This window comes from Anguilla anguilla, chromosome 12, assembly GCF_013347855.1.
Source record: "Anguilla anguilla isolate fAngAng1 chromosome 12, fAngAng1.pri, whole genome shotgun sequence".
Taxonomy (NCBI): Eukaryota; Metazoa; Chordata; class Actinopteri; order Anguilliformes; family Anguillidae; genus Anguilla; species Anguilla anguilla.
In genome coordinates, this window is record NC_049212.1 from 15,854,744 (window position 1) to 15,880,787 (window position 26,044).

Here is a 26,044-nt window from a genome sequence, read left to right on the forward strand (position 1 = left end):
CTAGTTGTAAATATCACAGGCTGTAAAAAGGCAGCTGGAAAGACCATATAACAGTCACAGCTATCTTTAGGCCGTGGGACAGTCTTGCAACCTTTCCTCCAACCTTTCACCTTTCACCCCGCCACTTGTTGCCTGGAGACATGAGAATAAACAGATGGCCAACAATCCCACAAGCCAGACGGGAATCTGGGCTGACCAACGCCCACATTATGGTCTGAAAGAAGGAATTATACAGTATGCATGTACAGTACATGTAAATAACTGGGGATGGTATGACGTGGCAGACTGTGAAATGTGGTTGACTGTGAATAATATTAACTGAGATGCAGAAGATCTGGGATGTACAGACAGGCACACTGAGCTGTTATGAGGTACTGATCCCAAGTATGTAAGGAGGGAAAAGTACATAATATTTATATATAGATGTGCATGCCAACGTAAGTGTCTGGATCACAGAGGGACCTCCATAAAAAGGTATCTAGAGAAATCATAGGTACAATCATAAGATCACCTGCTGCCATACAAACCATCTGGGCGACATAGCTCAGGAGGTAAGACCGATTGGTTGGCAGTCGGAGGGTTGCCGGTTCAAACCCCGCCCTGGGCATGTCGAAGTGTCCTTGAGCAAGACACCTAACCCCTAACCCCTAACTGCTCTGGCGAATGAGAGGCATCAATTGTAAAGCGCTTTGGATAAAAGCGCTATATAAATGCAGTCCATTTACCATTTACCATCTGACTACTACCACTAGACTATGGAGGAGTATAACATGCAGTGTGTCTCTTCCTGGAGGAGTTGGGGGGGGGGGGGGGGATCTCTTGGTGGTGGGCCAGACTGTTACAAGCCTGCTCCCCCAAACATTGATTGGCCATACAGAGGGAAGTGTGTGAAAATGTGGAAAGTTTGGTCAGGATTGCATTTAAGGGAAGTCCAAAGAAAGACTTTGTGGAGAGTCCGCTTTACAGTTCTCCTGGTACCATAGTTCTCTCCTATGAGCATTTTCATCATACATCAGTACTCTCTCTCAGTTCCTTTTCTTTGTCTTAGTTTGTTAGATTGTTTGTCTTTTCTCTTTGTATGAAATAGCGGTCTTTATTTGTCTTGCTTTGTAAATAAAATGTCTACCTTTCAGCATCATTGGCACTGCCTATCCTTGGTTATAACTATCAAACTATGTCATTACGACCTGGTTTCCCTTTTTCAGTGCTTCTAAAGTATGTGCTTTGCTTATACATTGGCTTGAGTGTGCATCTCTGCAAGAAACAATCAGTGTATTGATCTCATATACTGTTTTGGGGTAATGCCGTGAATGGGTTACTCACTGCGCATATTGATAGTTTCACTAGCCGGATGTGCAGCTGTGCCAGGATGGATGTTAGTTTCAGTGTCCAGATGGATCCTACTTTTATTTCATATAAATAATAATTGGATCATGGTATGGGATATTTAGATAGCTGGGATAGCTGTTAGTTTCAGAACCTTGGACAAACATATTTGCAAGATTCCCAGATGAATAGTACTGTGTACAGTAACTTGGTGTAATTTTGATATCAATACTTTTAATGGCAGGCCTAGATTTAGCAAGTTTTAATGAATGACTTATAGACTATGCATGGGTAACTCGGCAGTTTTTTTCCATGTTGAAAACGTCTTTTTGTTGAGATAAAATATACAATATCTGTAAACAACCATGCCCTATATCGTTTAACTGATATGAACTTTTAAATGAATGCATCACCTACTCAAAATTAGTATGTTTTCATAGGTAATTCTTTGGTTCAGAGCACCACAACACCACGCATGAGAATGTGTGATATAGGGAATGTGTGCGAGTTGTTCACCTTTGGATAGACGTTATGACGGGCCCAGACGGGGAACGTTGATGGCTGCTCACTAGGGTGCGGAATGGTTTTTGGATTACCACTGCAGAACACCAGCAAAAACAATGGGAGACAAAACTGAGCCGAGTTCATTCCCTATAATTCATTACGCTTCAATTAGTATGCTGAGCGCTGAGCTCTCACAACATTAGTGCACAAATCCCAGGGAATTCAATTTCACTGCAGACGGAAAGCTGGCCCTCTGCTTTTTGGATAGAATTTCTTACACTTTTTTTTTGTGCTCTGGGAATTTATGGTAATTGCCTTAAGGTGACATGCTGGCCACCCCAATCTAAATCTGATGTGGGTATATTTCCTGTGCGAAACCAATTTACATGCAAAAAGTTCTGTGGTAATAGCATGTTACCTGGCACTCTCCCACTGCCACATTTAGGCACTCCTAGTCTATAACAGGGACGAGTCCTGCTCAGAGATATTTATTATGTAAATACCATGGAATCCGGGAAGCTTTAGCTCAGACTGGAATGATGGGTTCACGTGCGTTAATTAGGTCATTCCTCTGATTAAGTGAGTGTACAAAGACTGCAAGCTGACAGAAGTTACATAACTGAGAGCAGTCTATTTGGGGCCATGATTGTTACTTACAGAAACACCAGGCTAGTGTGTGTTATCGCTGTGTGTATGGGTAACTTTGTGCAGGGCCATGGTAGGTTTACTAATAGAAATCACAAACTCATGGGGCATTAGGAACTGTTTTTTAAGACGTGGGAGCATACTAACTGCTCACTCCTAATAGCGGTATTATTACATATGTAAAAAAATGTAACATGTTGCCAGTAGGTGATAAGTGCCGCCGTTCTCAAGAGTTCCCCGCCTGCAAGGACGACACTGTGATTTGAGATTCGTGACTGAGCACGCTCAATCGCCTACTGCTCATTGGTGGCTTTTATCTCAGTGCGGGGTCTTCATGGAAAAATGAAAAGGGTTTTCTAAAGCACTATAGTCTTTGCTCTTCGTAAACATCAGCTTGCATAAAACACAATAATGAAAACATATTTTATGCACCACTGCAGTGATTCGTGATGGAGACAAAAATGAGTTATTGTATTATCTCACAGTCCATGTTTGTTTGTTTTTAGTCAAGAGATTGGCCACTATAAAGTCATGAACATATTTATTTATATGAGAATGATGTTTGCTATAAAATATTATCATAGTTGGGACCATTTTATTTCTCCTGTAAAGTTAAAGGTTATAAAATAGATTTTCATCTGTCAGAAGTACTCTCCCTGTGTTCTCTTTGTTTTTATATTATTGCCTGCAGTAAACAGTGTAAACAGTGCTTTGACTGGAGTTAAATATGACCACAGGGATCAAATATATTTCCTTTCTAGTTCAGTGGAACTAGAATGGCACAATATTGGGCAGGCTGCTTGTTAAAGATTTAGTGACATCATTAGAATGGTGTTCATATAGCGGGCCGGTAGACTTATTGATCAGGTTTTAGTGGTATTAAAATGACATTACGTGGGCATGATGATTGGCCGACTTAATGCTTTAGTTTTACTGTCATTAGAATCGCACGGTGTTGGCCAGACCTTGATTAAGTTTTAGTGGCATTGGTATGGAGTGGTGTCAAGCAGACAGCTTTTTAATGGCCTCGGAACGGCATGGGAATCGGATTGCTGTTTGGCAGAGTGCTTGTTCGTGTTTTATTGGCATGAGAATGGCGTGGTGTTTGGCAGACTGGCGCGGCGTTGCGGGGAAGCCAGGCACCGTGTCCTTCAGGTTGGACTGTTGTTTTCTCTCTGGTACACCTGCCACAGCAGCTGCGGAAACAATGATGGTTTTAGAGGAGTTGCAGTGATAAATGGTTCCCTCTTATCCAGCACAGAATATTAGATCTCGGCTGTCCTGGGCCCATCACACCTGCTTCTTCACTAATCCATTACCTGCAAAAAAAATGGCCTGATTACTGTTCAAAATAAAAGCGCAAACCTTGTTTATTTTGGTTCAGGTCTTCTCTTCTTTGGAATGCCCAAGTCTTGCTTCAGAACTGCGTGGAAGATATACATATTTGCATAGTTTTGGATTTTGTTGGTTTTACGACAAACATTTTTTGTTCCTCATATGGTAATGAATGTTTTCATTCAGAGTTTTCTGTAAGCATGAGTATTCTGAGTCACTGTTCTTCCTATCCATCTCTCGCAGTGCTCTCACCTGTCTCTCCTCATGTACAGACGCACGATTATCCCTTTTCGTCTGTGTGAAATACCAGGCCCAGTGCTGGCGCACGCCGCTTGCTTTGTGCATCTGGGAGAAAGTGAAGCTTGTGTTGTGATGCCTTGTTGTCAGCTCTCTCTGAGTCGTGTTATCTGAAGGTCAGATATTCCTCAGGGGAGCTGTAGGTGTTTCCACAGCAAAATGACTAAGGCTGACTGTATAGCAAACAAATGCATATACGATTTCAGCTTCCAGAGTCCGCGTGAATCAAGGTGAAATAGTTTAGTTTGTTCTGTAAAACACCAGAGAGACTGGATGGCATTCTAGCCTTATGTCTTTCGATCTTTTATACGTACTGCACCTGTACCACATATTTGCTTATGGTCCAAACATGCAAGGCCTTTTAACTGTGTTTATCCAGTTTGTGTTGAGCCTCGTATCTCATATTTAATTGGACCTGCTGCATATTTCTCCAGTAAATAAATGACTTGGACACAGAAATGTGTTTCTCATAAGATGTAATTTGTATTGGCACCCAGGGAAATGCAGGCTGGCCTTCTGAGGTGGACGTGTACATGTAAGAGCTTGTTCTTTGTCACTGTGTCTGCTACACTAATATGGAGAAGATGAAAGTTTAATAGGATGGCAGTGTTGGACGCTTGGGCTCTTTGTTGAACCCTGTAACTGTGGCTCCTCTGAATTGTTGATGGATTTCATCGCATTGATCCCTGGAAGCAGCTGCATCAGGGAGTCTTTTAGTGCATAGTGTTTTCTCTGAGACTAAATTAGCTTAAATGATGCTCACTCCTGTCATGAATAATTCAATAGGATACATTTCCATGTAACAGATATGCATTAGAAAGGGGTTTTATTAAGACACACTGTCACATTACATTTTGAGCGTTTTACTGTATTTGATCTTGCGTTTGGAGACTGGGAATGGGATCTCACCTGCACCATGAGAAGGGGGCTGTTGACCCACCCCCCATCCCCACCACCACCTATTTGATTGATTCATTGATTGAATTTATTTGATCAATTAAACTACAATACATGGATATGCATATGTACTTAATCAAGATATCACAATAAAGTCACGTGACATTTCTGAAAAGGGTGTACAATGTAAGCTACTCATTACACATTATAAAATTAACACATATTCAGCACATACAGTAGACTACATTAAAAGCTGTCTGAAACCTGATATTTTACTCAGGAGCCAATTTTTCAACATTTTCTTAAAACTGTTCAAAGTATGGGCAGATTTAATTTCATTTGGGATTTTATTCCATTCACCCCCACCTGAGTAAAGTAATGTCCTTCTCCCAGACTAGATTCTTAGATTGAGAAGCTTCAGGTTGCACACACTAGCCCTCATATTCAAGCCATGAGAGCCCCTAATAAAATGAAAATACCCAGAAAAATGATGTGGACAGACACTGTGTAAAATCTTATAAACCATACTTTGTTTTAACTGCTGAATTCTATGATCAGCTCAACTCTATGATATGTTTAGAATTGATGTGCGCTCTTGGACTTTAGTTTAATTACTACCCTCATGAGTTTGTTGTTGAGCTTTTTGGAGCTTGTCTTTTGTTTTTTGTTTTTTTATACCATTGCACCAGGCTGTGCAGGTTTAATCACAGTGGCGCTTAACTAACAATGTAGCCAATGTCCTCATGCTCTCCTTATCAAGGAACTTTGATATTCTTGCCAAAAACGGTTTTTGAATGGATCTTCCCAATAATAGAAAGGACCATAGATTCACCAGTGATACATTGGCCCAGCTCACATCCAAGGTAAGTAACAGAATACTTTTGTATTCACAATTGTTACTAAAAAAGAAAAATGACAAAATGTTCACACCAAAGTAAAACGTTGAATGAGCCTGGATATGAGGAGGCATCCCAGAAGTAACTGACTCAAGAGTAGAAGTTTGTACACTAGTATACCAGTGTGTAAATCTCTTTTAGTAGATTAAGATATTAGGCCATACAAAAGAATGCATAAGGATGAGTTCTGCCCATCTTGGCTTATAATATGTCTACTTTATTTGCGTATGGGGTTTTCTGAAGATTTCTCATAAATCTTTCTCTTTCTCTACCAAATTTGTTCAAAAACTCTAGTTATAATAGGTAAATAACTCATTTTTAATAATATATACCTGAATGCAGTCAAGCTATATTCTTTCATTAAATGTGGTTTTGGTGCTCCTTGATCCCACAATATTCATATTTAAATTCGCTGGATTGTGTACTTACAGCCTCTCTTTTGTCAAAGGCATTTACTGGATCAGGGAGTTGTAAATGAGAGCCAGGGAGAATGGGATAGGCTGCCTTCTGGTGATGGCACTTCTGCAGCAAACCCCAAGTCATATTAAACCTAAGTAATATTAACTGCCACCAGAAAAGCGTTAAACCCCTTTCAGTGCTCTCCGTGATCGCAAAGTGCTAAATGCATTAATGGAAGAGTATTGGAGCAACGCTGAAAATATGTTCCACAGAATTGGCAAGGCCGTGATTAACCTCTATTTGTAATGGCATTCTCACACACCGCAGTTCTTTTAATGCCTTCTATAAAGGTCGGTTCACCAGTTGCAGCTGGGATAATTCTTCACGCTTTTTCACTGCTGATAGGGTATTGAATTTATTTGATTCACTCATTAAAAACGCTACCTGGAAAAGAAAAAAAGTCTGTCCACAAAAGCGCTCAAATATTTGAGAACATTATTCAAATGAACAACAGTAAAATTCAAATGATGGTGTGTTTTCATGCACTAATGAACTTTAAGTTGTTTACCTCGCCAGTGTAAAACACCTGCTTTATATTGTGAATGATGCAGCTGTAGCGTACTTGCTTTATTCCCCAATTTTTTCCAGCTGCTTTTCACTTGTAGTCGGAGTGAGGGTGGAGTACAAGGGACTGTGGATGGAGCTAGGCTGTGTCAATCTGTGCCATCATTAGCTCTTCTATAGTACTGTCAAGACTCCAGGGTAAAAATAGCAGCTTCATCAGTGGAGCGTGTGTGCTTTTTGTTTGCAGTGGTCCTCACAGTGATGTGGGTGGCATTGCAGTCATGTACTCCACAGGCATAAATGGCATTTCAAAATTTGCGAGAAAAAAAGGCTTTTAAAAAATAGAAATAAATTGTTTAAAGCGAAAAACCGAATAGCTGTTTTAAACTGCTGATTGCCCACAGGGTTCAGGGCCAGTCCACCAGCATGCGGCCAAAGAGGAAATGATATGAGAGATGAAGTGAGATTCAAAAAGACACATACGGTGGTTTAATTATTTTTTTAAAGCCTGGAAAAGTAATGTGTAATTCCAATTTTCACTGTATATACATGCTAAAAGATACCTGTACTCAAATGAAATTATCACTTCGTAATTATGACCGTGATTTGTAAGCATGGAAAAAGGGGAACTGCCTTGAATATGTTCTGCAAGGACCAGATCATCTCCTGGAAATCCACTGTCAATCACATTGTCTTCCAAAAATATTTATGTGGTTGGATTCCTAATGTAGTTTTTAATTTGGTTTGATTATGTATGTTTTTTGGAGGTCTCATTCTTATTTGTGTTTTATGTTTTCTTTTAATGTCGGGCTCTGTGTATTTATATTCAAGAAATGTCAGATTTTTGCACTCTTCATTATTTATATGGTCCTTTGCGTACATAGTTTTTGAGTATTGCAATGATTTTTTGGGAAACATTTCAACAACAACAACCAAAATGTTTACAAATCTTGCAGGTCAGATAAACGACTTATGCCAAAACGATTTATCAGCAATGGCAATAAGATTGATGTCAATGTAGTTGAAAGTGGGTGACTTTCTTTGGCTCTGATTTGTGTGTCCTGCGTGCTGTTGTGTGGAGGCCTTGCAGACTTTGTCAGATGGCACAGAACAGTCTGATCTCTCGCTGTGCTCCATGCTCACACTAACAGACATCGACCAACATGCAATACCAGCCACTATACTGTACGTGATGCAGGCTGTGGACAAGAAGCAGTGAATGAGTGAGTAAAGGATAATCACTAATACAAACCGACTTACAAAGTGAAGAACGCAAGATACAGAGTGAAGAAATACTATAGAGAAGGATCATTGACACAGAATTGCAGCTGTAATTCACTTCTTCTTGTTTCTGGCCAAGAGTGAGACAAGCAGATCATCTTTCCTTTGATTGCAATTGTAGCTCTCCCAGATTGATTAATTGAGGCAATTAAGCCGCTACGCGGACTGTAAACCAGAATAATATTTCATTTCCAACAATGCCAAATGTAAACAAGCTCCCAACAAGGACTTCGGATGCTTCTTGATTTCTTGGTATGTGGCATATCTTCGCTGATGACAGCTGAAAAAAAGGATTTTCATCAAAGTGATGGAAGGAGGTTAGACCCATATGCTGTGCTGTTTCAGTTCAGTTAAGGGGCAGATAGTAATTTTTCTCCCTTATGCGTTACACAGTGAGCTGCATTCAGAGCTTCAGCAAAATGGAAACAATCGGCAGTCAGGCGTAATGGCAGTGCATTAGCTCCGTGTGTTTCTGGTCTCTCTGATGGAACTCAGAGATTCATTATGTTTGTGCCGTAATTTCTGTAAATGAAGATTGAGTTCACGTGCAGTGTGTTGTAGGGAAAATACTTGGCAGTGCCAGTTGCTCAGTTTCCTCATGTCTCTGAGTAAGTCCCTCTTACCCCCTTTAATTACCTCTCTTCTCTTTTGCATATGTCTATCAGTGAGCTGTATTTGCTGGCCTTTCCCCCAGTACCCATTGGACAGAGAATGTAACCAATTTGATATAGAGTTCCCTTTGGATGGAGAACAGTGCAGGTTTTATTAAGTATCCTGATTGGACAGGGAATAGTAATGCTTTATAAAGCTGTCTCGCTGCACATGTTCTACCTATCCACTGCATTCGGCTGCACTGTGCACAGTTTGTGGGGCTGGTGCCCTGGCTGAGTGCCAGGAGGAGGGGTGTGTTTTTAAGGCATTGCCCAGCTCTACTTGACACCGCTGAGTGCAGATTGTAGGCGGGGTCATTGGCTCGTCACATGACTATGGCCTTGGGACCCCAGATGCTGGGGCCTTGGGTGGCAGAGAGTAGCTGAGTAATAGTGGTAATAGTGCTGCTGTGCTGTTTAGAGTGGGGTGCTGTGTGCTGCAGCGGGGGTGGAGTAGGGCTGCGGTAACTGAGGCAGCCATGGGCTCATTTACCACAGGAGCTGAAAATTGTGACTAGTACACCTGTCCCCAACAAGCCTGTGAGTAACCCTGATGATCTTGCCAGCCAGAAATTTTGGTCTAGGTTACTTCTGCTATGCAGATGATACCCAAACATTAATTTCCACCGAGCCAGGCATTACAGCCACATACATAGTTCTTACAAACTGCTGACATGAAATTAACTCATGGTTTCCATAAGCGGAGCTGCTGACTGAAGTTATTTTAATTGGCACGCATCCAGAAAGCCAACCATTTCAGTCTCAGTATTGATATTATCAAAATCTCTCGCCTTGTCCAGGCATGCAATCTTGGAGTTGTTTTTGATAATCATCTGGCATTTTGGAAAACTCAAAGAGCATCACTTCCTTTTATCACCAGCACAGTATGACAAGACTTACACAAGACTGCCTCTTTCACTGCCAGATGCTGAAAAGCTGGTTCATGCCTTTGGTTCTGTCAGGATAGATTATTGGAATGCCCTCTTCTCTGGTTTACCCGCTTTTTAAAGTCCCTCAATAAGCTTTGGTGTGTACAGAATTGCACTACTTGTATTCTGATGCTTACATCACCACGCCGACATATCACTGCTGTGCTCTTTAAATTTCACTGGCTCCATGTTTGCTCATGCATTGACTTCAAAACCCCAATTCTTACATAAAAATCAGCCCATGGTACGGCTCCTAGTCAGCTTTGAGGTCTGATTCAGCACAGCCACCCACTCTCTCCGCTCTGTGGGCTCCACGTCCCTCCAGCAGCCCAGTGCAAACTCAAGCCCATGAAAGAACCTTCTGCTGTAGCGCTCCTGCAGGAGCTGTGAAGATGCCCCCATCCTTGAGTTGTAGTGCTTTACATAAAATACATCTTTTTGAAACTGATTTTAAAGATCTTTGCTCAATTTTATTTTATATTTCCATGTCTGCATGTGTTTTGCCACTGTTGTCTATATAAGAGAGAGGGAGAGAGTGTGTGTGTGAGAGAGAGAGAGAGAGAGTGAGAGAACGCTTCTGGAGTCTTTTGATATAGATACCACAACCCCCACCCATGGAGGAGTGCTGAGCTGCCAATCAGGGATGTCTCTTTAAAGACCCAGTGAGATTCCCCTCCCCTGGTACACAAGCACGTGCACACACACACACACACACACACACACTCACACACATGCACACACACACACATATGCTTGAACACACATAAATACACATTCACATGCATGCACTAACTCAGGAAAGAAGGATGCCAGAAATCCAGTGTTCCGTGGAGATAATTCTCACTGCCTGTCAATCTCAGCGATGGTTACTGAATATATTTGACATGTCCATTTCTTAAATTATACATAATGTTTTTACTCAGTTAATTTATTCAACAACAAAAAAACATCTACCACGATTTATGTTTAAATAGCTGTGGGTTTTATTGTCATTGTTAGTGCTTATATGGTAAACCATATGCTCAGTTAGATTTGCTTATCTGCACTAAGCTGTACCTTTCAGGTGACCTGTTCTAAACAACATTGTGATACTGTAGCTGGTCATTGTATCACACATGGTGTATGGGAATAGTCTGAAATTGGCCTGTGTTGTACCATTTACTTAGTATATAGGCTATACCCTCCAGAGGGGCAGGAGATAAATTATGATAAGCCTGGTGGTGGAGCTGTATCCTTCATAAAAGCACCCTGTTTAGCTTTGATGATTCTCTTTTTCCACCAGCCAGCAATCTGTGGAACATTGTCATATCATGGAAGGAATCGGCATTGAGCTTTGCTACTGTGCTTTCAAAGTGTGAGAGAACTCAGCACCACTGTTGGGTGCTAACAGGGTGAAACAGAGAACTGCTCTGACACAGGGAAGGAACTCTAACATATAGACCCACTATGACACAGGGAACTCTAATACTGAGATCCACTATGACACAGGGAAGGAACTCTAATACAGAGATCCACTATGACTCAGGGACCCACTCTGACACAGGGAAGGAACTCCGACACAGAACCCACTCTGACACAGGGAAGGAACTCTGACACAGAACCCACTCTGACACAGGGAAGGAACTCTGACACCAGAGGGCTTGTTCTGTTGGCCATGGTGTCTGACAGCCAAGTGAGACTGGACACAGGAGGCCGCTCTGATCAATATTAGTACATGCTTTTTAATGTTAGTTGCTGCTGACATATTTTTGTTTCAGTGAGTGCAGGTAACAGATTCAGAATGAGTATTGACGGCTTCTGGGTTCCTTTTGACAGCTTTGATATTTTGTTAATGTAATGCATTCCTTTGACAGCTACAATATTGCACAGCAAAATGTCAAAAAAATGTGGAAAAATTGTACTGTTTAGTATATTACTGGGAAATGTTATTTTTTTAATTTTAGATGTCTGAAACGTTCTAAGCGGGGAAAATGAAATCTTCCATCGTGCAAAACAGCTGCATATAGAGTTTTAAAATGACATAAAATATTTCTTACTACTTCTTCAAAAAACTTGAATTCAGCAATATCTTTGAAGTATTAGCCCAAATTTCAACTGCGTCTGTGCACCAGGTTAAGCTGCACAGCATCTGTTGGACAGGAGATCAGAGTGTCTGTTTATGCGAGCCAAGTGTTCAGATGCAAGCCCCCTCGACTCGCCTTCTGCGTTTGGTTACCTGGGAGACCTGCCTAATATATGGGGACTGCAACTCTCCAGGTGAGAGCAGGTCTGTTGGTTGAAAATAGTCTGAAGGAGGAGTGTGGTGCATGGCTGTTACCCCTCTTTTCCTCATACCCATTCCTGTAGTGCTGAGTGCCGGGTGTTGTGGGCAATTATGGCACTGCCACCTGACGTAGGATCAGCTTCCTCTTGCTCCTACCTGATCTGAATCTTTACTCTTTCCACCATGTCTCTTTCCTGCTCAGGCATGCTTCAAACATTAGAGCTCCTCCCACATGATCCATGTACAAAAACCTCTGAATTCCTGCTCCAAATCTGTAATACAACCTGGCTTACAGTTCTACCTGCTGCAAAAACCTAGCTGAATTATGCATGTCCTATTTCTACGTATTTAATACTGTACAATTCAACTGGGATTATATAGCAAGTCAAAACCAATAATGTAAGCCAGTCCTCTCCCTGATAGTTACTAATGTTGGCATGTGCAACACAAATTCAGTCTGCAAAAATGTCTCAGTGGAATATATAACCTACTCACCACTAACCTGCTCAAGACAGTCCCCACAGCCCACTGTGCTGCTCAGCTAATCCTCAGTCCGTGGCCTTAAATTCACCCCACATCCCTGCCCTTTCCAATCTGGAGCTAACTCCACGGAACACATTTATAGATGCTAAAATCAGATTGAAGCAGTATATTGCCTCAAACTGCCAAACTCTCTCTCTCTGATATAAATCTCTTGCGGGCCCATTTATCAAATATGGCTCTGATAGTTAACATGGTTTTGTACTGGCAATAGTACGCAATAGATTCCCTGAGGTTCCCCGAGGGGCAAGTCTCCCTGAGGACTTGAGAGAGGTGTGGCCAAGAGGTGTTTGTGTGTTTGTTTGGTTTGAAATCTTGAATAAGTTCCCTATGGGGGTGGCCCTAAAACCTCAGACTACTGTTGCAGGCTTTGCCTAGCCACGGGCTTGTTCTGCAGGCCTGCAGCTGAGCACTATTGGAGTCCTTTTGTAACAGCTTTACATGCAGCAATCAAAATTCTCAAACATACAGTACGGGCAAGATAAATGATGGTAAATTTGACCATCCATGGCCATTTAAGTAGGTGTTTCTAACTTAATTTCCTAATGCAATATTGATGTTCAAATTATATCAGTATGTACAATGCGTATGTTTTGGAAAAGTCACAAAGGGGAGGGGGGCATATGGATTTCATGACAGCTCGGATTTTATTGAAGTGACAGTGGTAAAATTGACCGCTGTGGTGTTTCTAATGTTAACTACTTTTTAACTAGGCTACAGTAGCTACCTTGCAAATGCCACATTTTTAATGTTAGCTAGGCCTATAGATCGACTGCCATACAAACAATTAGTAGGTCTATTGTGTATACAATAACCCCTTAAAAACAAACCTCAATCCATTAAAAATATGTCAAAAACCTCTATTTGTAATTCGTGGTTAAAGAAAAAGGTAAATCCACACCTATGAGTTTCTTTGAGCTAGAATGTATGTGTGTTTGCATGTATGTGTATCTTGGTTCATACTTTTATTTGCATAAATATTATCAGTTACTCATAACTAACACTGTACAAAAAGAAACAATATCTCAACAAAAACACAATTTTAATGAACAAAAATGCCGATTTACAGTACAATGTACTGTTTATAAGTCATTATTGAAAACTTAAGTAAATTATTAGCCTGCTGTTAAAAGTACTGATATCAAAATGACACCAAGTTACAACAAACAATATTTAGCTATCATGCAAATTAAACAAGCTCTATGCCAATGCAATGCTGCCCAGTGTTTCCTCAATTATTTCATGTAACTTGGTCCTGTGTTTTGTCATCTTTCCATCTGAACAAAATGTAGTCATTCACACTTTGTCACTTTTGTTTTCATTATTATAGACATTGCTTTGTGTATGCATGAGTAACTTGGCATTTTTGTATGTTGAAAATGTGTTTGTGTTGACATTGTAATATTCCATATATACAATGCACAAAAATGTGAGTGTAATTGTAGTGGCGTAACAATATTGCTGGGTGGCAGTGTGGAGCGCTTGAGAACGTAGTCTTGGGGAATTGTGGATGGGACCCTGCTGTTGTGCCCATAAGTGAGGCGCTTAACCTCAACTTCTAAAGAGCTGGAAACATACATAATGTGGAAATTATGCGCCATTCGAGTTTGGGTGAGGTCATTCCCTAAGGAAGGCAGTTTGTCCTATGCAGCAGTTGCGGTGCCTCATTTCTGTTTAGCTGTTTGATATGTATTTGCCATTCGACACGGTAATGTAATGTCCATGACTGATGCTAACATGGAATGTGACGGTTAATGGTGCGCACCTAATAATGTGAAATGACCAGGTCATATTGTATCATTGTGCGTACCCTTCCCCTGACTTTGACAGACGCTACATGTGCCGACAGCCTTCTCTGGGAACAGCCAACCACAGATGACTGGATTATACATACCATGGCTGTGAGAGGGACAGGAAGCAGGCCTTGTTTATGCACCTTGATAAAAAGGAATTTCTGTAAGTCAAAATAAACAAATAAAAACGATTGAGCAACAGGAAATAAAACGTTAGCATTTGATTTACAAATTTGACCTGCTAAGAGAGGAGGGTGCCTCATGGGTGTTTGTTTTTCATTGGAAGGATTTCTCCAACCACTCATGGGCAGTTAGATTTCCCATGATGGCATTCTCCTGTTTGACAGCCACCACATAAGCCAATACTTATTCTGTCAGCAAGCAGTATCTCTGCTACCACTGCCCTGATGTATTGCAATAAACATCCTTACACACCGATCTTAAATAGGCGATGCGGTGTAAACTAAACCACAATGCAAAACAAGCATTCTAACTGTGGTGGCTCTGTTCTTGTTTCTGTTTCCATAACACCTGGTATTATATTGATTTTCATAAGGCCTGCAGTTACTGTGTGAAATCTGTATGTTTTTTTTCCCTCATATTTGATGAAATTGTTTTTGAGAACCCTTTATTGGATGTTGTACAATCTAGTCTCTTTATTGAATGATCACCGAAATAACTGCACTGCTATAATTGATATTGCGCATTTAAAGAAACATTTTCAAAAGCTAATTTCCTCACATGGATTGCTAGAAGATGAGCAGAGGAAAACTGTCAAACAACAAGGGACATCATGCAGAATACTGTACCACAGAATAGAGAATTGCCAGTTCTTGCTATACTAATTATGCTCTCAAAACATAATTTTCTTTATTATGTGTAATTTTTAATTCACTGTTAAGGGAACAAATTTATAATGCCTGGCTAGAATGAATTCATGTTAATATAATGGCAATCTGTCTATACCATGCCCGGGTGCTCATAATAGCTCACATTGTTATTATATATCATGCACAATATACCCTCATAATTTACACGGAGATCCATTCTACATGTTCCTGCTGAAGGGAAAATACTTCACTGTAGTTGCATGCTGTGCTGTAATGTACTGACAGGGTTTGTGGGCAAAGGATGATTTGTTCCTGATGCAAAACAGCTACACATTCAATATTATTAACAATTTAGTACGTGCAGGTGAGCAATGTATCAATGTGTATATTTAGATTTGCTGAAGCGTCGAAACATGTAAAATGCATCCTGGCATCCTGTCTGTTGTCCATTTTTCTGTTGGTGTTTTTATGAGGTTCTACAAAGCTGATGGAAGTTTAAAGGCAGTGATCATGCGGGCTTCAATGTGAAATCCAGACATGTAACTGTAATCAGCCTTGATGCAGCTCCTCGTTCCCCTCGCTCCTGCCTCTCTAGGGGACTGATAGACAGATGTTATTGCGTCAAACTTTGTTAACGTTTTTCGGTGATGGTCTTGCTTTTTAGACAGTAAGTCCCAAAGTACTTGCGCAAAGAATAATATGGTGGGCCTTGTGATTATTATACACAGGGAGTTAATTTTTGATGGTGAAAGTATAAATACTGCATGCCCACTGATCCATTCTCCTGCTTATGGCAGTGCACTTTAATAATGTCTAGGCATCAACTGAAGTTCATATTACAAGGTCTGACTGGTTCAATGTGTTCTGCACAGTATAGTAATGATCAGACCGTGGGATCTTGATCCTGTTTTGATTGGAGTGTTATGTCTAAAGCGGTTAGAACTTCTGCACTCAGCACATCACAGCACTGTAATACTCTAACCATTCTAACCATCTGAACAGCATAGCACAGCACTCTAATACTTTAACCATTCTAACCATCTGAAGAGCACAGTACACCACTCTAATACTCTAACACTATTAACCATCTGAACAGCACAGTACACCACTCTAATACTCTAACTCTTCTAACCATCTGAAGAGAACAGTACACCACTCTAATACTCTAACCATTCTAACCATCTGAACAGCATAGCACAGCACATGCACAGTGCAGTTCAGCACAGCTAAACAGCTGCACAGCACCAGAGGTCTAAATTTTATATAATACACCTGTACCTGGCTACCAGCTTGAAATTACTGTGCACAAGTAGCAAGTGACTGGAAGCATACAGGGACAGTGTGCACTGCAGTAATGGGCAGGAGTGTGGAGTTTTGTGGGTGCAGTGCTAACAGAAGTGCTCTTGTGTTTTTGGGGGTGCAGGTGGCTGTGACAGGGGGACCCCTGGGCGGGGCTGGACCCATGAGGAGTTCTAGAAGATGGTGGCAGTCGGGGCGTCTCTGCTCTTCTTCGCCATGTGGGTGAGAACCACCACCAGCCTACCGCTCTCCTTCAGAATAGGTGAGTATCAGGGCGAAGGGTTTCAGCAAGCCATGGGGTGGAGTCCATCCCCCCAGCTGCACCAGGAGGCTGGGCTCTCCCCATAGCAACTAAGGGACAGGTTCTCTCCTGATTAGAACCTCCTACAAAGTAGTTAAGTGATTTGGCATGAAGTAGTTAAGGAATTTTGTGTGGTATACATAAGGGGTTTGTGGGTATATCCCACCCCTTTGAGATCTGATCTGTCTTCTTATGCAACACAAGAGAAATGCTCAAGAGATATGCACCTGAGATTCATTTTCTGCCAACCTGTAAATACCGTAATGCCCTGTACTAATGGAAAAAATTATATTCTCACCAGCAGTACGAGAAGTCAAATGATGTCAAATGGAAGATGATATTATTCTTCCAATTAGCAGCAAAACTAAAACAAAGCTGCATTAAATTGTGCTCTGCTTGACCTGAGTTCATCAAGACCAATTACTGGAGCCCATTTGTTTTCACAAAAAAAGGAGTACATTGCATGCGGTGAAATGGCCTGTCTTCCTGTGTTGGTGTTTTAGCGTGTTTTGGTGCGGTGGCTGGTGAGCCGTAAGCCAGAGGCCCTGTCCTGCGTGACAGTGGTAATGGTGACATTATGAGCCAGCCCACTGCGGCTTATCTGTCCTGCAGAACGTACAGGGGCAGCGGCGATATCGATCTCCTCTCACAACGGCTTATTAAAAACCGCATTTGGTTTCGGGCGAGCGGAGATCAGATAAGATGTCGTGCGTTTGATTTGGAGAAAGCCGCGCGGCGTGTTGGCAGATCAGTCATCGAGCTCTCGGCGTGTCGCGGCTCGGCGTGTCCGGCGGCTTCCGCTGTCATCACAGGCGCCGGCTAACGGATCACACCTCCCAATATTTCTTCAGTAATTATCACCCGCCATTCTCGGCCTTCTACCCACGCCTCACGTCCGTTAAAGTGTCTCATGTTGGTCGTTTTCTCCCATTGATGGTTAATTAGGCTGCTTGGAACAGCCTTGCTCTGATGTCACGAAAGTAGCACTGAAGCCGGTCTGAGGAATTCCTGCATTCGCATCAAAACTGTTACTGTAATGGCCTGGCTACACGTGTCTCCTCTCTCTCTCTCTCTCTCTCTCTCACATGCACACACACACACACAAAGACAGACACAGACGGACACACACACACATACTGCAAGACTCCCTGAAGACTATATGAAGTCCCACAGTAAAGTGTGAACACTAATTGAAGTCTAGCAGTACAGATGCGGATCTCTGGAATTCTCATCATAGATAAAGACTGACTGAAGTTTGGCTCCAGCCTGTGATAGGAAAGCCTGACGCTGAGCTTGCAGGAGAGGTGTGGCTTTGCAGTGATCCCACAGAGCGGGGCGCTGTGTTTCATCAGCGGGGATACACCAACGTGCGTCTGTGATTCCTGTGGAGTTTGGGGAGCCAGCCAATGCATAATTCACGAGCAGCTTTACATTTGACTTTGCATCATCTCATTTGTTTGACATACAGTACCAGTGCAGTAATCAGGCAGGGTGAGAACAAGAGGGAAGAAAGATCAGAGTCCTGCTGTTTTTCTGGGGCCTGCTTTTCCACGGGGCACTGCTCCTGCTCTGGAACTGTCTCCCAATAGGAAATCATGTGTACGCGAGCCGCTAGCCTCCACCAAATGGCTTATTTCTAGCTTTATTTTAATATGGATATCAGTTCCCTCCATGAACATATTCTGTATTTTAAAAAATGTCGTCAATAATAAAATAGACGAAAATGATGCACATATATCTCTTTCATATATACATATAGTATATGTGTGTATAATAGATGATTAATCTTATAATGAGAAGGCATATAGAATTTCATATGTTATCATTTTCTTTATGGTTTTATTAGGTTTTTAAATAGATTTACTGTCTGATTACCTTCATACATTCTGCTATGCCACACTGCACCCCACAACCTTGAAAACCCCAGCAGTGAAAGACAGAGGGAAGATTGATGTAATATGTGTTTGTGTGATTGCATTATCCTTCTCTCCCCTGAGGACTATGAAGAGTGTCAAAGTACTGAAAGAAAGGCATCCATATTTTCATTAATTCAGCTGCTGGGTCTTTATGGGTAGTAGTGTAGTATAGTAAGTGTTTTAACCATCTGTGTGTGTTAGTTTGTGTGTGTGTGTTTGTTTGTGTGTGTGTGTGGCCAAATTGCAGTAATATGATAAACAGATGTTACACATTTAATAATTATCACTGAACATTAGACGATATTAGCCTGAAACTAGCACAAAGGCAGAACACATGATGTTGGATGCCGTAGAACAGTGCATTGATATACAGTATATCTGATTAATTTTTCATTCATGTAATGGATGGTGGCCTGTTCCCTCTGTGTGATGAGTGTATGTGGCCTTGATCTGCTGTTTTTCAGAGGCTAATATTGCTGGTGCACATGCGAGCATTGTTTATGCGCATGCTAATGTTGCTTATTAGCTTGTGCGTTCCCATGACCTTTGAGATCTGGATTTAGTTTCAGGAGGGCATTTCCATACAAAATGTCTCATTTGTGAGTGAGGGGGAAATGTGTGACTTTGAAAGTTAAAATCTCAAAAGTAAAGGACAAGTAAATGTAGTTATTACTCCAAAGGGCCGTAATGAACACAGCCCACCACATGTGAAGGTTAAAATCACAGTCTGTGGCAAAGAGCAATGAATGTGTGGGAAAGGCCTCGGGTGAAGATAAGGCCGTTTTTTTGTGGTCTGGCTTGATGAGTTCCATCACAGACGCAGGGAAATGAAGGTCTATCTGAATATGCTGTACAGAAGGAGATATTGGAGGCAGTGCGTATGCCTGTACTCCTCCCTGTGAATAATATTACCTAAAGAGTTTCTCTGTGTGTTTCTCCATCACCCACATGCTCCCCATGCCATGCTTCCGCTCCCGAGCGCCTCCGTCCCGTTTGAATTATTCATTTTTATCTGACTGGCGCAAAGACTGAAACTGCATGCTCCCAAAATGAAGAAATGCATTACTGAACATCCCGGTCAGGTCAAAGGTGTCATTCAAAGTTGGGGGGGAATTGTGTGCATTTTTGATAGGTTTCTCTCTGAAGATTAACGCCTGGCCTGTTAGGATGTGTGAGGTGCGGGATGCTGGGTTTATGTGGGGTGATTTATGGAGTGCGCTGTGCTATCCTCAGCGGACAGTGACCTGCCGCTGCGTACGACCTTCACTTGAGATGCGCACGGCGAGCGTGGTGGCAGGTGACGTGTTTGATAGGCCCTGTCTTACTCACACAGTGCCCCCGGCTGACGGAAGAGCACAGAAGAACCAGGCGCTGAATGGGGACGCCGCCACCGCCACCTCCTCCTGTTAGCACAGGCGGTGCTGAGTTGCTTTCAGGAGGTCTTTCCACCTCCCTGCACAAAAAGGAGGGAGAATCACAGTTCATCAGGAAGGCCAGTGATGGCTGTTCTTATCATTTCACATCCTAATGTTTACAGATAGATTGCATTTAAAGATATGCCATGGAAGAAATACAATAAAATAAAAGTTAGTGTGTGAGTGTGTGCGCGCGTGCGTGCTTTTATTCCACTCCACAAGGAGATTATCCTTTGTGTAAACACAACCTGTCATGCTCACGGTGTGTGATGTTAATAAAGACACCATAAGAACAGGACGTAAGGACAGTCATTTATACTCTAATTAGGGACTTTGATGCTTCCTCTTCATATTGGGGTCTGTGTTTGTCTTTACCCTGCAATAGCCCTGCGTCTCTGAATGCCTGCTGATACTTGCTTTTGTCTCTTTATGTCACAGTCATTTGGACAGCTGGTATGATGCAACGGCATTTAAAATGGCAGTAATCACATTGACAATTAATTACCTTCACGCTCATTACACTGTATCTGTGATATCCACGACAAATGGCCAGTGCTGGATTATTGAGCACAGGATGGAATTCATTTTGGAATTGTGCATACGTTTTCTTAGGCCTTTACTTGCTGCCGTAACATTGAAAGCAGATACATTTATCAGGGGATATGTGAGCCTGCTGGGCGGACATGCGGTGTCTCAAAATGACACAGGAAGGTAGTGTAATAAAGGCTATTCTTGAGTGTACGGAGGGTTTTCTGACTATTTGGGAGAGTTTTCAGCAGGTGAGGGTGTTCTTTCGGTGGAGCTCCTGCTGGATTTCTGAAGTCTTGGCGGGGCGTAGCAGCAGTGCTTCCGTTTTCCAAAACAAAGCCCGCTGATCTACTGTGAAAGCCGAAATGCTTTCCAGCTACATCACTGTGAAACTGGAGACACTCACCGGACAAATTACTGTGAAACTAGAAAGCGGGAGCACTTGCCTGCTGTGAAGCTAACAGGTGAGGCGGGCGGTGAGGGAGGCGGGGGTGTGCTGCGCTCCTTCGCTGGTGCGGTGATGCCGCCTTCCTGCACTGGACAGAGGTGCATCCTGGGGGACAAATCCTCTCGGTTGGGGGGGTCATTACCCTTTGACTCTGAGTAACTGCATCTGCTGAGAGAGAACAGAAATGGGGAAGGCAGGAGAGAGCAGATGAGATGGGGAGAGGAGAGTAGGCACTGATAGGCAGTGTGACCCTCAAACACAGAGAGGAGAGGGAGCGATGCCTATCTGACAGGTCCATATAGATATCATAATTGCACAGTACATCACCACAATATAATGGCTTATTAATGACCAGAATGGAAAATGTCCTCGTAAAATTTGATCTGTGATTTTATGTTTTGTACAAGCTGAGAACTATTCATTTTTCCCCCGAATGAATTTGAAATGTGCACAGTGCTGTGGAATGGTCTACACCGTTCCTTCCTTCGGAAACAGTGACTTGTTCTGCAGGAAATTGTGAACAGAAATGTTGCTTTTATGGCCAGTTTTATTGCTAGGAAACATATCATTGGGCTCTCTTGTGTCACGTTTTTATACACCCTTTCTGACGTGGCCTTTTGCATACGTGTGTGTGAGCACATGCGTGCGTGAAGGCATGAGGGAGGGGAGAGAGGCGAGCAGAGCAAATGGATTTATTTCTGGTGACTGCAGTAGCAGAGGGTGAATGTGCCTTTCCTGAAGCTCATCTCTAGTTTTAGGGAGGTCAGTAATTCTGTAGATGTTTTTAGCCATGTTTGTATCCCTCAGAGCATGCATACTGTAACTTTTCGGACAAAGAGCAGTTTTAGCTGGTGTGTCTGAGATACATGTGCAGCGCAGTGCACCCTTGTGTGTTCCGGCAACTTTTGAGAACTGTTTTCCCTGGTATGGGCGGTGTTTGAGCAGAAGCACCGCTCTGTTTTAGCACCCGCCCATGGGGAAGGGGGGCATGTTGCATTATTCATGAGGATACGCCACAGAGCACTGCTCTGTCTGTATGCGCCATTGAGCATCCTCCGAGGTCCCAACCTTCAACTCTTTCACGGCCTAACGTCTCAGTCCTGCACCAGAAACAGACACGGCTCTCTGATGGCATCCGCCAATGTCGGTGCGCTGGGCAGCGGGCATGGCTGTGACCGAATTTCACGTTGAGACAAGCTCACCGCATGATTCACTTTAGCCATGAACGGGAAGCCATGGAAATTGACCACAGAAACAACAACGACATCCACTCCCACTCTCTGACACTAATCATTCTCCCCTTGTACAGTGTCCTCTGGCCAGGCTTTGGAAAAAACAGTTTAAGGACCTCGTTGCTCCCTGCCGTTAAATACGGTTAAGAAGCGACGTGTTTTAAGTGTTGATAGAGCGGGATCCGACTCTCGGAGTGTCTGCATCCTTTCGGCGTTCTTCCGTCAGCGTGCCGTTTGACTCGGTCTGACGGCTGTCAGCCGTGCACTCTCCCACGTGAGTCTGCGTGTTCTGAGGTGTCTATCATCATGCAGGATCAGGAAACTGTCCGCCCTCTGGAGATACACTGTGAAATTTGAGTGGAGACACCCATCAGTCAACCGATTCATCCACAAAACCGAACGCAGAGAGCTTCTGAAATGTTCACTTCAGGCCATCGGTAATTGTGTCGGTGTCATTCCCGTGCAAAGACGGCAGCATTTTTATTATTTTATTTTAGCCAGAAAGTCAGTCTGGCAGGCATTTTGGTGACACGATCTGCTACATCTGCAGAGCATTGATTTGAATGTCTCATAAATCACACCTGATAAATTGTTACTGAATTTCTGTTATCTGTTTTTTATCTTAAAGGTTTTATAGGCTATAGAATATGTTGAACATTTGATATCAATTAACAATTAAGACATATCGAAACGAGGAATATCAACAATTAGAAAAAGAAAAGTTGACATTGAAAGAATCAAAAGTAATGGCAACAAACAATAAGCCACACAGAGAAAAAATAAGAACAGATCAAATAAGGAAAGACAACTGAAATAAAGTGAATAAAGTGTCATTAAAAACAAGAAAAATATTTAAAGATAAGAATGTACAGAGGTTTTGAATAAGCCAAATGAGGTGGTGTATGGAAATTATTCTATTCAGGTAGACCCTTTAAAACAAATGCTGTTTTTCCTATTTCTTTTGATATTTATGCCAAAGAAAATGAGCTACATTAAGTGTCTAAGTGAGTAGGATGATCTGTAATGTTCCAACAACAGGGAATATGGTAATTAAAATTAATTCATTTGAAAATAAATTGCAGCCAGTGCTAATGACTTCAAGAGTGTGGAAGAGTGATACAGTATGTCAAGGAAAACATAGGCAGGCAGACATGTTGTCATGCACAGCTGTGGCTGAACCAACATGACTGCACAACTGAGGCTGATGCTAATTAGCCCAGGTGTTGCTCACCGTTCTCTTTAGGCCTGGTTATAAAGGCAACTTGTTATGCCTTTTGGAGAGAAGACCTACAGACTCACTGCAGCGTGGATAAGCCAGTATAATATAAGACAATATAAGAGTCTGTTTGTCTGCTTTACTCTTTCTTATGTTATACTTTGCACCCCAAAAATTGCAATACACTGGCTTGCCAAAAGATTTTTAATAAATCTAAATAATTCAATTTTAGCAGTGACATCATTAAAAGTGTGTCAGTTGACATCATTAGGCATAACAGCGATATAATTACAGGTGTGAAAGCGGGATCATTATTAATGAGTTCTCCAAGGTATCTGTGATTGGGCCCATTCCTATGGTAAGTTTGTAATTAGATGCTATATTTTGATTATAATTGAACAGGTTCAGCAGAAGTTCAGTTGCTCTGTCTGCAGAAAAGTGGGAGAAATTAGCCAGCTAATAAGTTAACATGGCCCTTTATTGCTTCAGATAATAACGTCACCCCCATCATCATGTAATTCTGTGAAATATCTTACTCTGTGCTGTGATTGATATTTATGAGGCTGACACAGTTGAGAGGGGAAAATCTTCTGTAATTAAATCAGCTGTGCTCATTAAAGTGACTCAGCGAGAGTCCTCTTCGGAAGCCACCGGAAGGTTTCCGCAGGAAATGGGAAGTAACTACGTGGAGTGTTTGATCCTTAGGAGGAGCTAACTGTCCTCAGCTGAGTGTCTTGAATCCCAGGAGTGTTAGTCGGAGGGACCAGTCATGCAGGTGTGTGACCCTATGTGTCACCGACCCAGTGTGTGTGACCCCGTGTGTGAGTGACCCCAGGTTCCTACGATGGCGAGCAATTGACCGTGTTAGTGACTGGGTGAGTGGCCATGTTTGTCACCGTGTATAAGTGAACGCGCATGAGAAGCCAGGTCTTGAATGGCTATAAAATTGTTCACATGCATTGCCTTCTAGCCCAGTCCTGCAAAGGATATTGCAGGTCAGCACTGGTTAGTGAGGTAGAGGGTAAATCCAGTTCACCCAGAAGATTTAATGGGACAGTTGCAATTCCCAGATGGGTGGCGTGTAAAGCACTGATAACGTGAGCTAAGCGGCGGTTAGCTTCGTCCACAGCCGGGCTGCAGAGGCGACGTGCAGTGCAGCTAGCAGCCCTGCCGGCCCTGGTCGTAAACCCCAGGATGTAATACCACTCAGCCTGCGCAGCGGAGTGTATCAGTAACGCCGAGACAGGTGTGTTTTCAGCTTTGCTGCTGACACTGGGGAGGGAGGGGGGAGGGGGGGGGACAGATTTGTTATTATCACTGTGCAGTCATGTACGGTCTGGAGACAGCAGACGGGTGTGTCATTGGCGTGTGTGGTGTTTACACCATTAATCCCATGCAGTCGGTTGTGTCATCACACGTGCTGTCCTTGAGGAGGGTCCTCTCGCCAGCGAAAACCCTGAGCTCTGTCGGGGCTGCGTTAAGTTGGTGGGGTCGGGGAGGGTGGTTCTAGAACGCTGAGAAGAGGTGATCCAAGAACCCCAAATCCCCACAGTCCCTAAAGAGCATCCAAAACTAGGCCATTATAGTGGGTATTCACACGTGCAAGAGAGGGTAAAAATGAGAAATTTACATTGGGCAGTGTGAGCGTACAGGTGAGATATTCACATGTGGCAATGAGTGTCTGAGTGAGGGATTCAGTAGTTTTAGGTTATCTGAAACTATACATATGGTATATCACATGATTTATATCATTATGAGGTAAATTATGGTATTGAATGGCTAATTATTGTAAAACATGCATTGAAATTATTGTCAGATACTGTGCACGCACGCACGCACTCACACGCATACATGTGTATGTGTGTGCATGGATGTGAGTGTGTGTGTGTCTGTGTGCCTACATAACAACACAGGTAATGAACTGTACTGTAAAATATGGGAAAAGGTGTGATCTACACTCTATACAAGATGGAAATCCTTTGCCCCAGCACAGTGATGGGAGCAGCCTGCTTCAGAAGGAGCTGTGAGACATTAAGCTCAGGCCGGGGCTCTGGTCATTATAGATCCCATGGCACTTTTTGAAAGAGCAGGGGTGTCAACCCTGGTTTTCTGGCTAAATTCCCCCCAAAAACCAGCTCTCTACGCCTGGCCAGCTAATCATCCCCTATACAGCTTCTGACTGACTGCACACTCCCTTGCGTTCCCTACACTTCCCCAGGCTATCACTGCACAAGAGAATTGAGTTCTCAGTTAACCTACCAGGTTAAATAAAGGGTGATACAATGTTATTAACATTTATTTAAACAGGTACATTTTTTACCATTTGTCATTCGCTACATTAGTAGTTGAGGAGTTGTATATATTCATGTGTTTCTTTTATTATCATATTTCATATTTCATCTTCTTCAGTGCACTTTCAGTGTTTTGTAGGAATTTCCATTCCTGAATCTTGTTTCAGTGTGTACTTGGAAGATTTACGGGGTTTTATTTTTAACCAATGAATGCAGTCCACTGCAGCCCCAGGGACCCTGAAAGCACAT

The 26,044-nt window shown here is 42.5% G+C and overlaps 1 protein-coding gene across 2 annotated transcripts in view; it reads left to right on the plus strand.

The window, feature by feature from the left end:
* Positions 1–26,044, plus strand: part of grik4 (glutamate receptor, ionotropic, kainate 4) — a 201,066-nt gene that overhangs the window by 104,013 nt on the left and 71,009 nt on the right. Inside the window, exons 5-6 of one of the 2 annotated variants that reach the window (XM_035385732.1) lie at positions 14,357–14,482; positions 16,573–16,710. In XM_035385732.1, the coding sequence (XP_035241623.1) occupies positions 16,629–16,710 (82 nt within the window). In that variant the 5' untranslated portion in view covers positions 14,357–14,482; positions 16,573–16,628. The remainder of the gene's footprint in view (positions 1–14,356; positions 14,483–16,572; positions 16,711–26,044) is intronic. The other variant, XM_035385731.1, reaches the window with a different exon arrangement.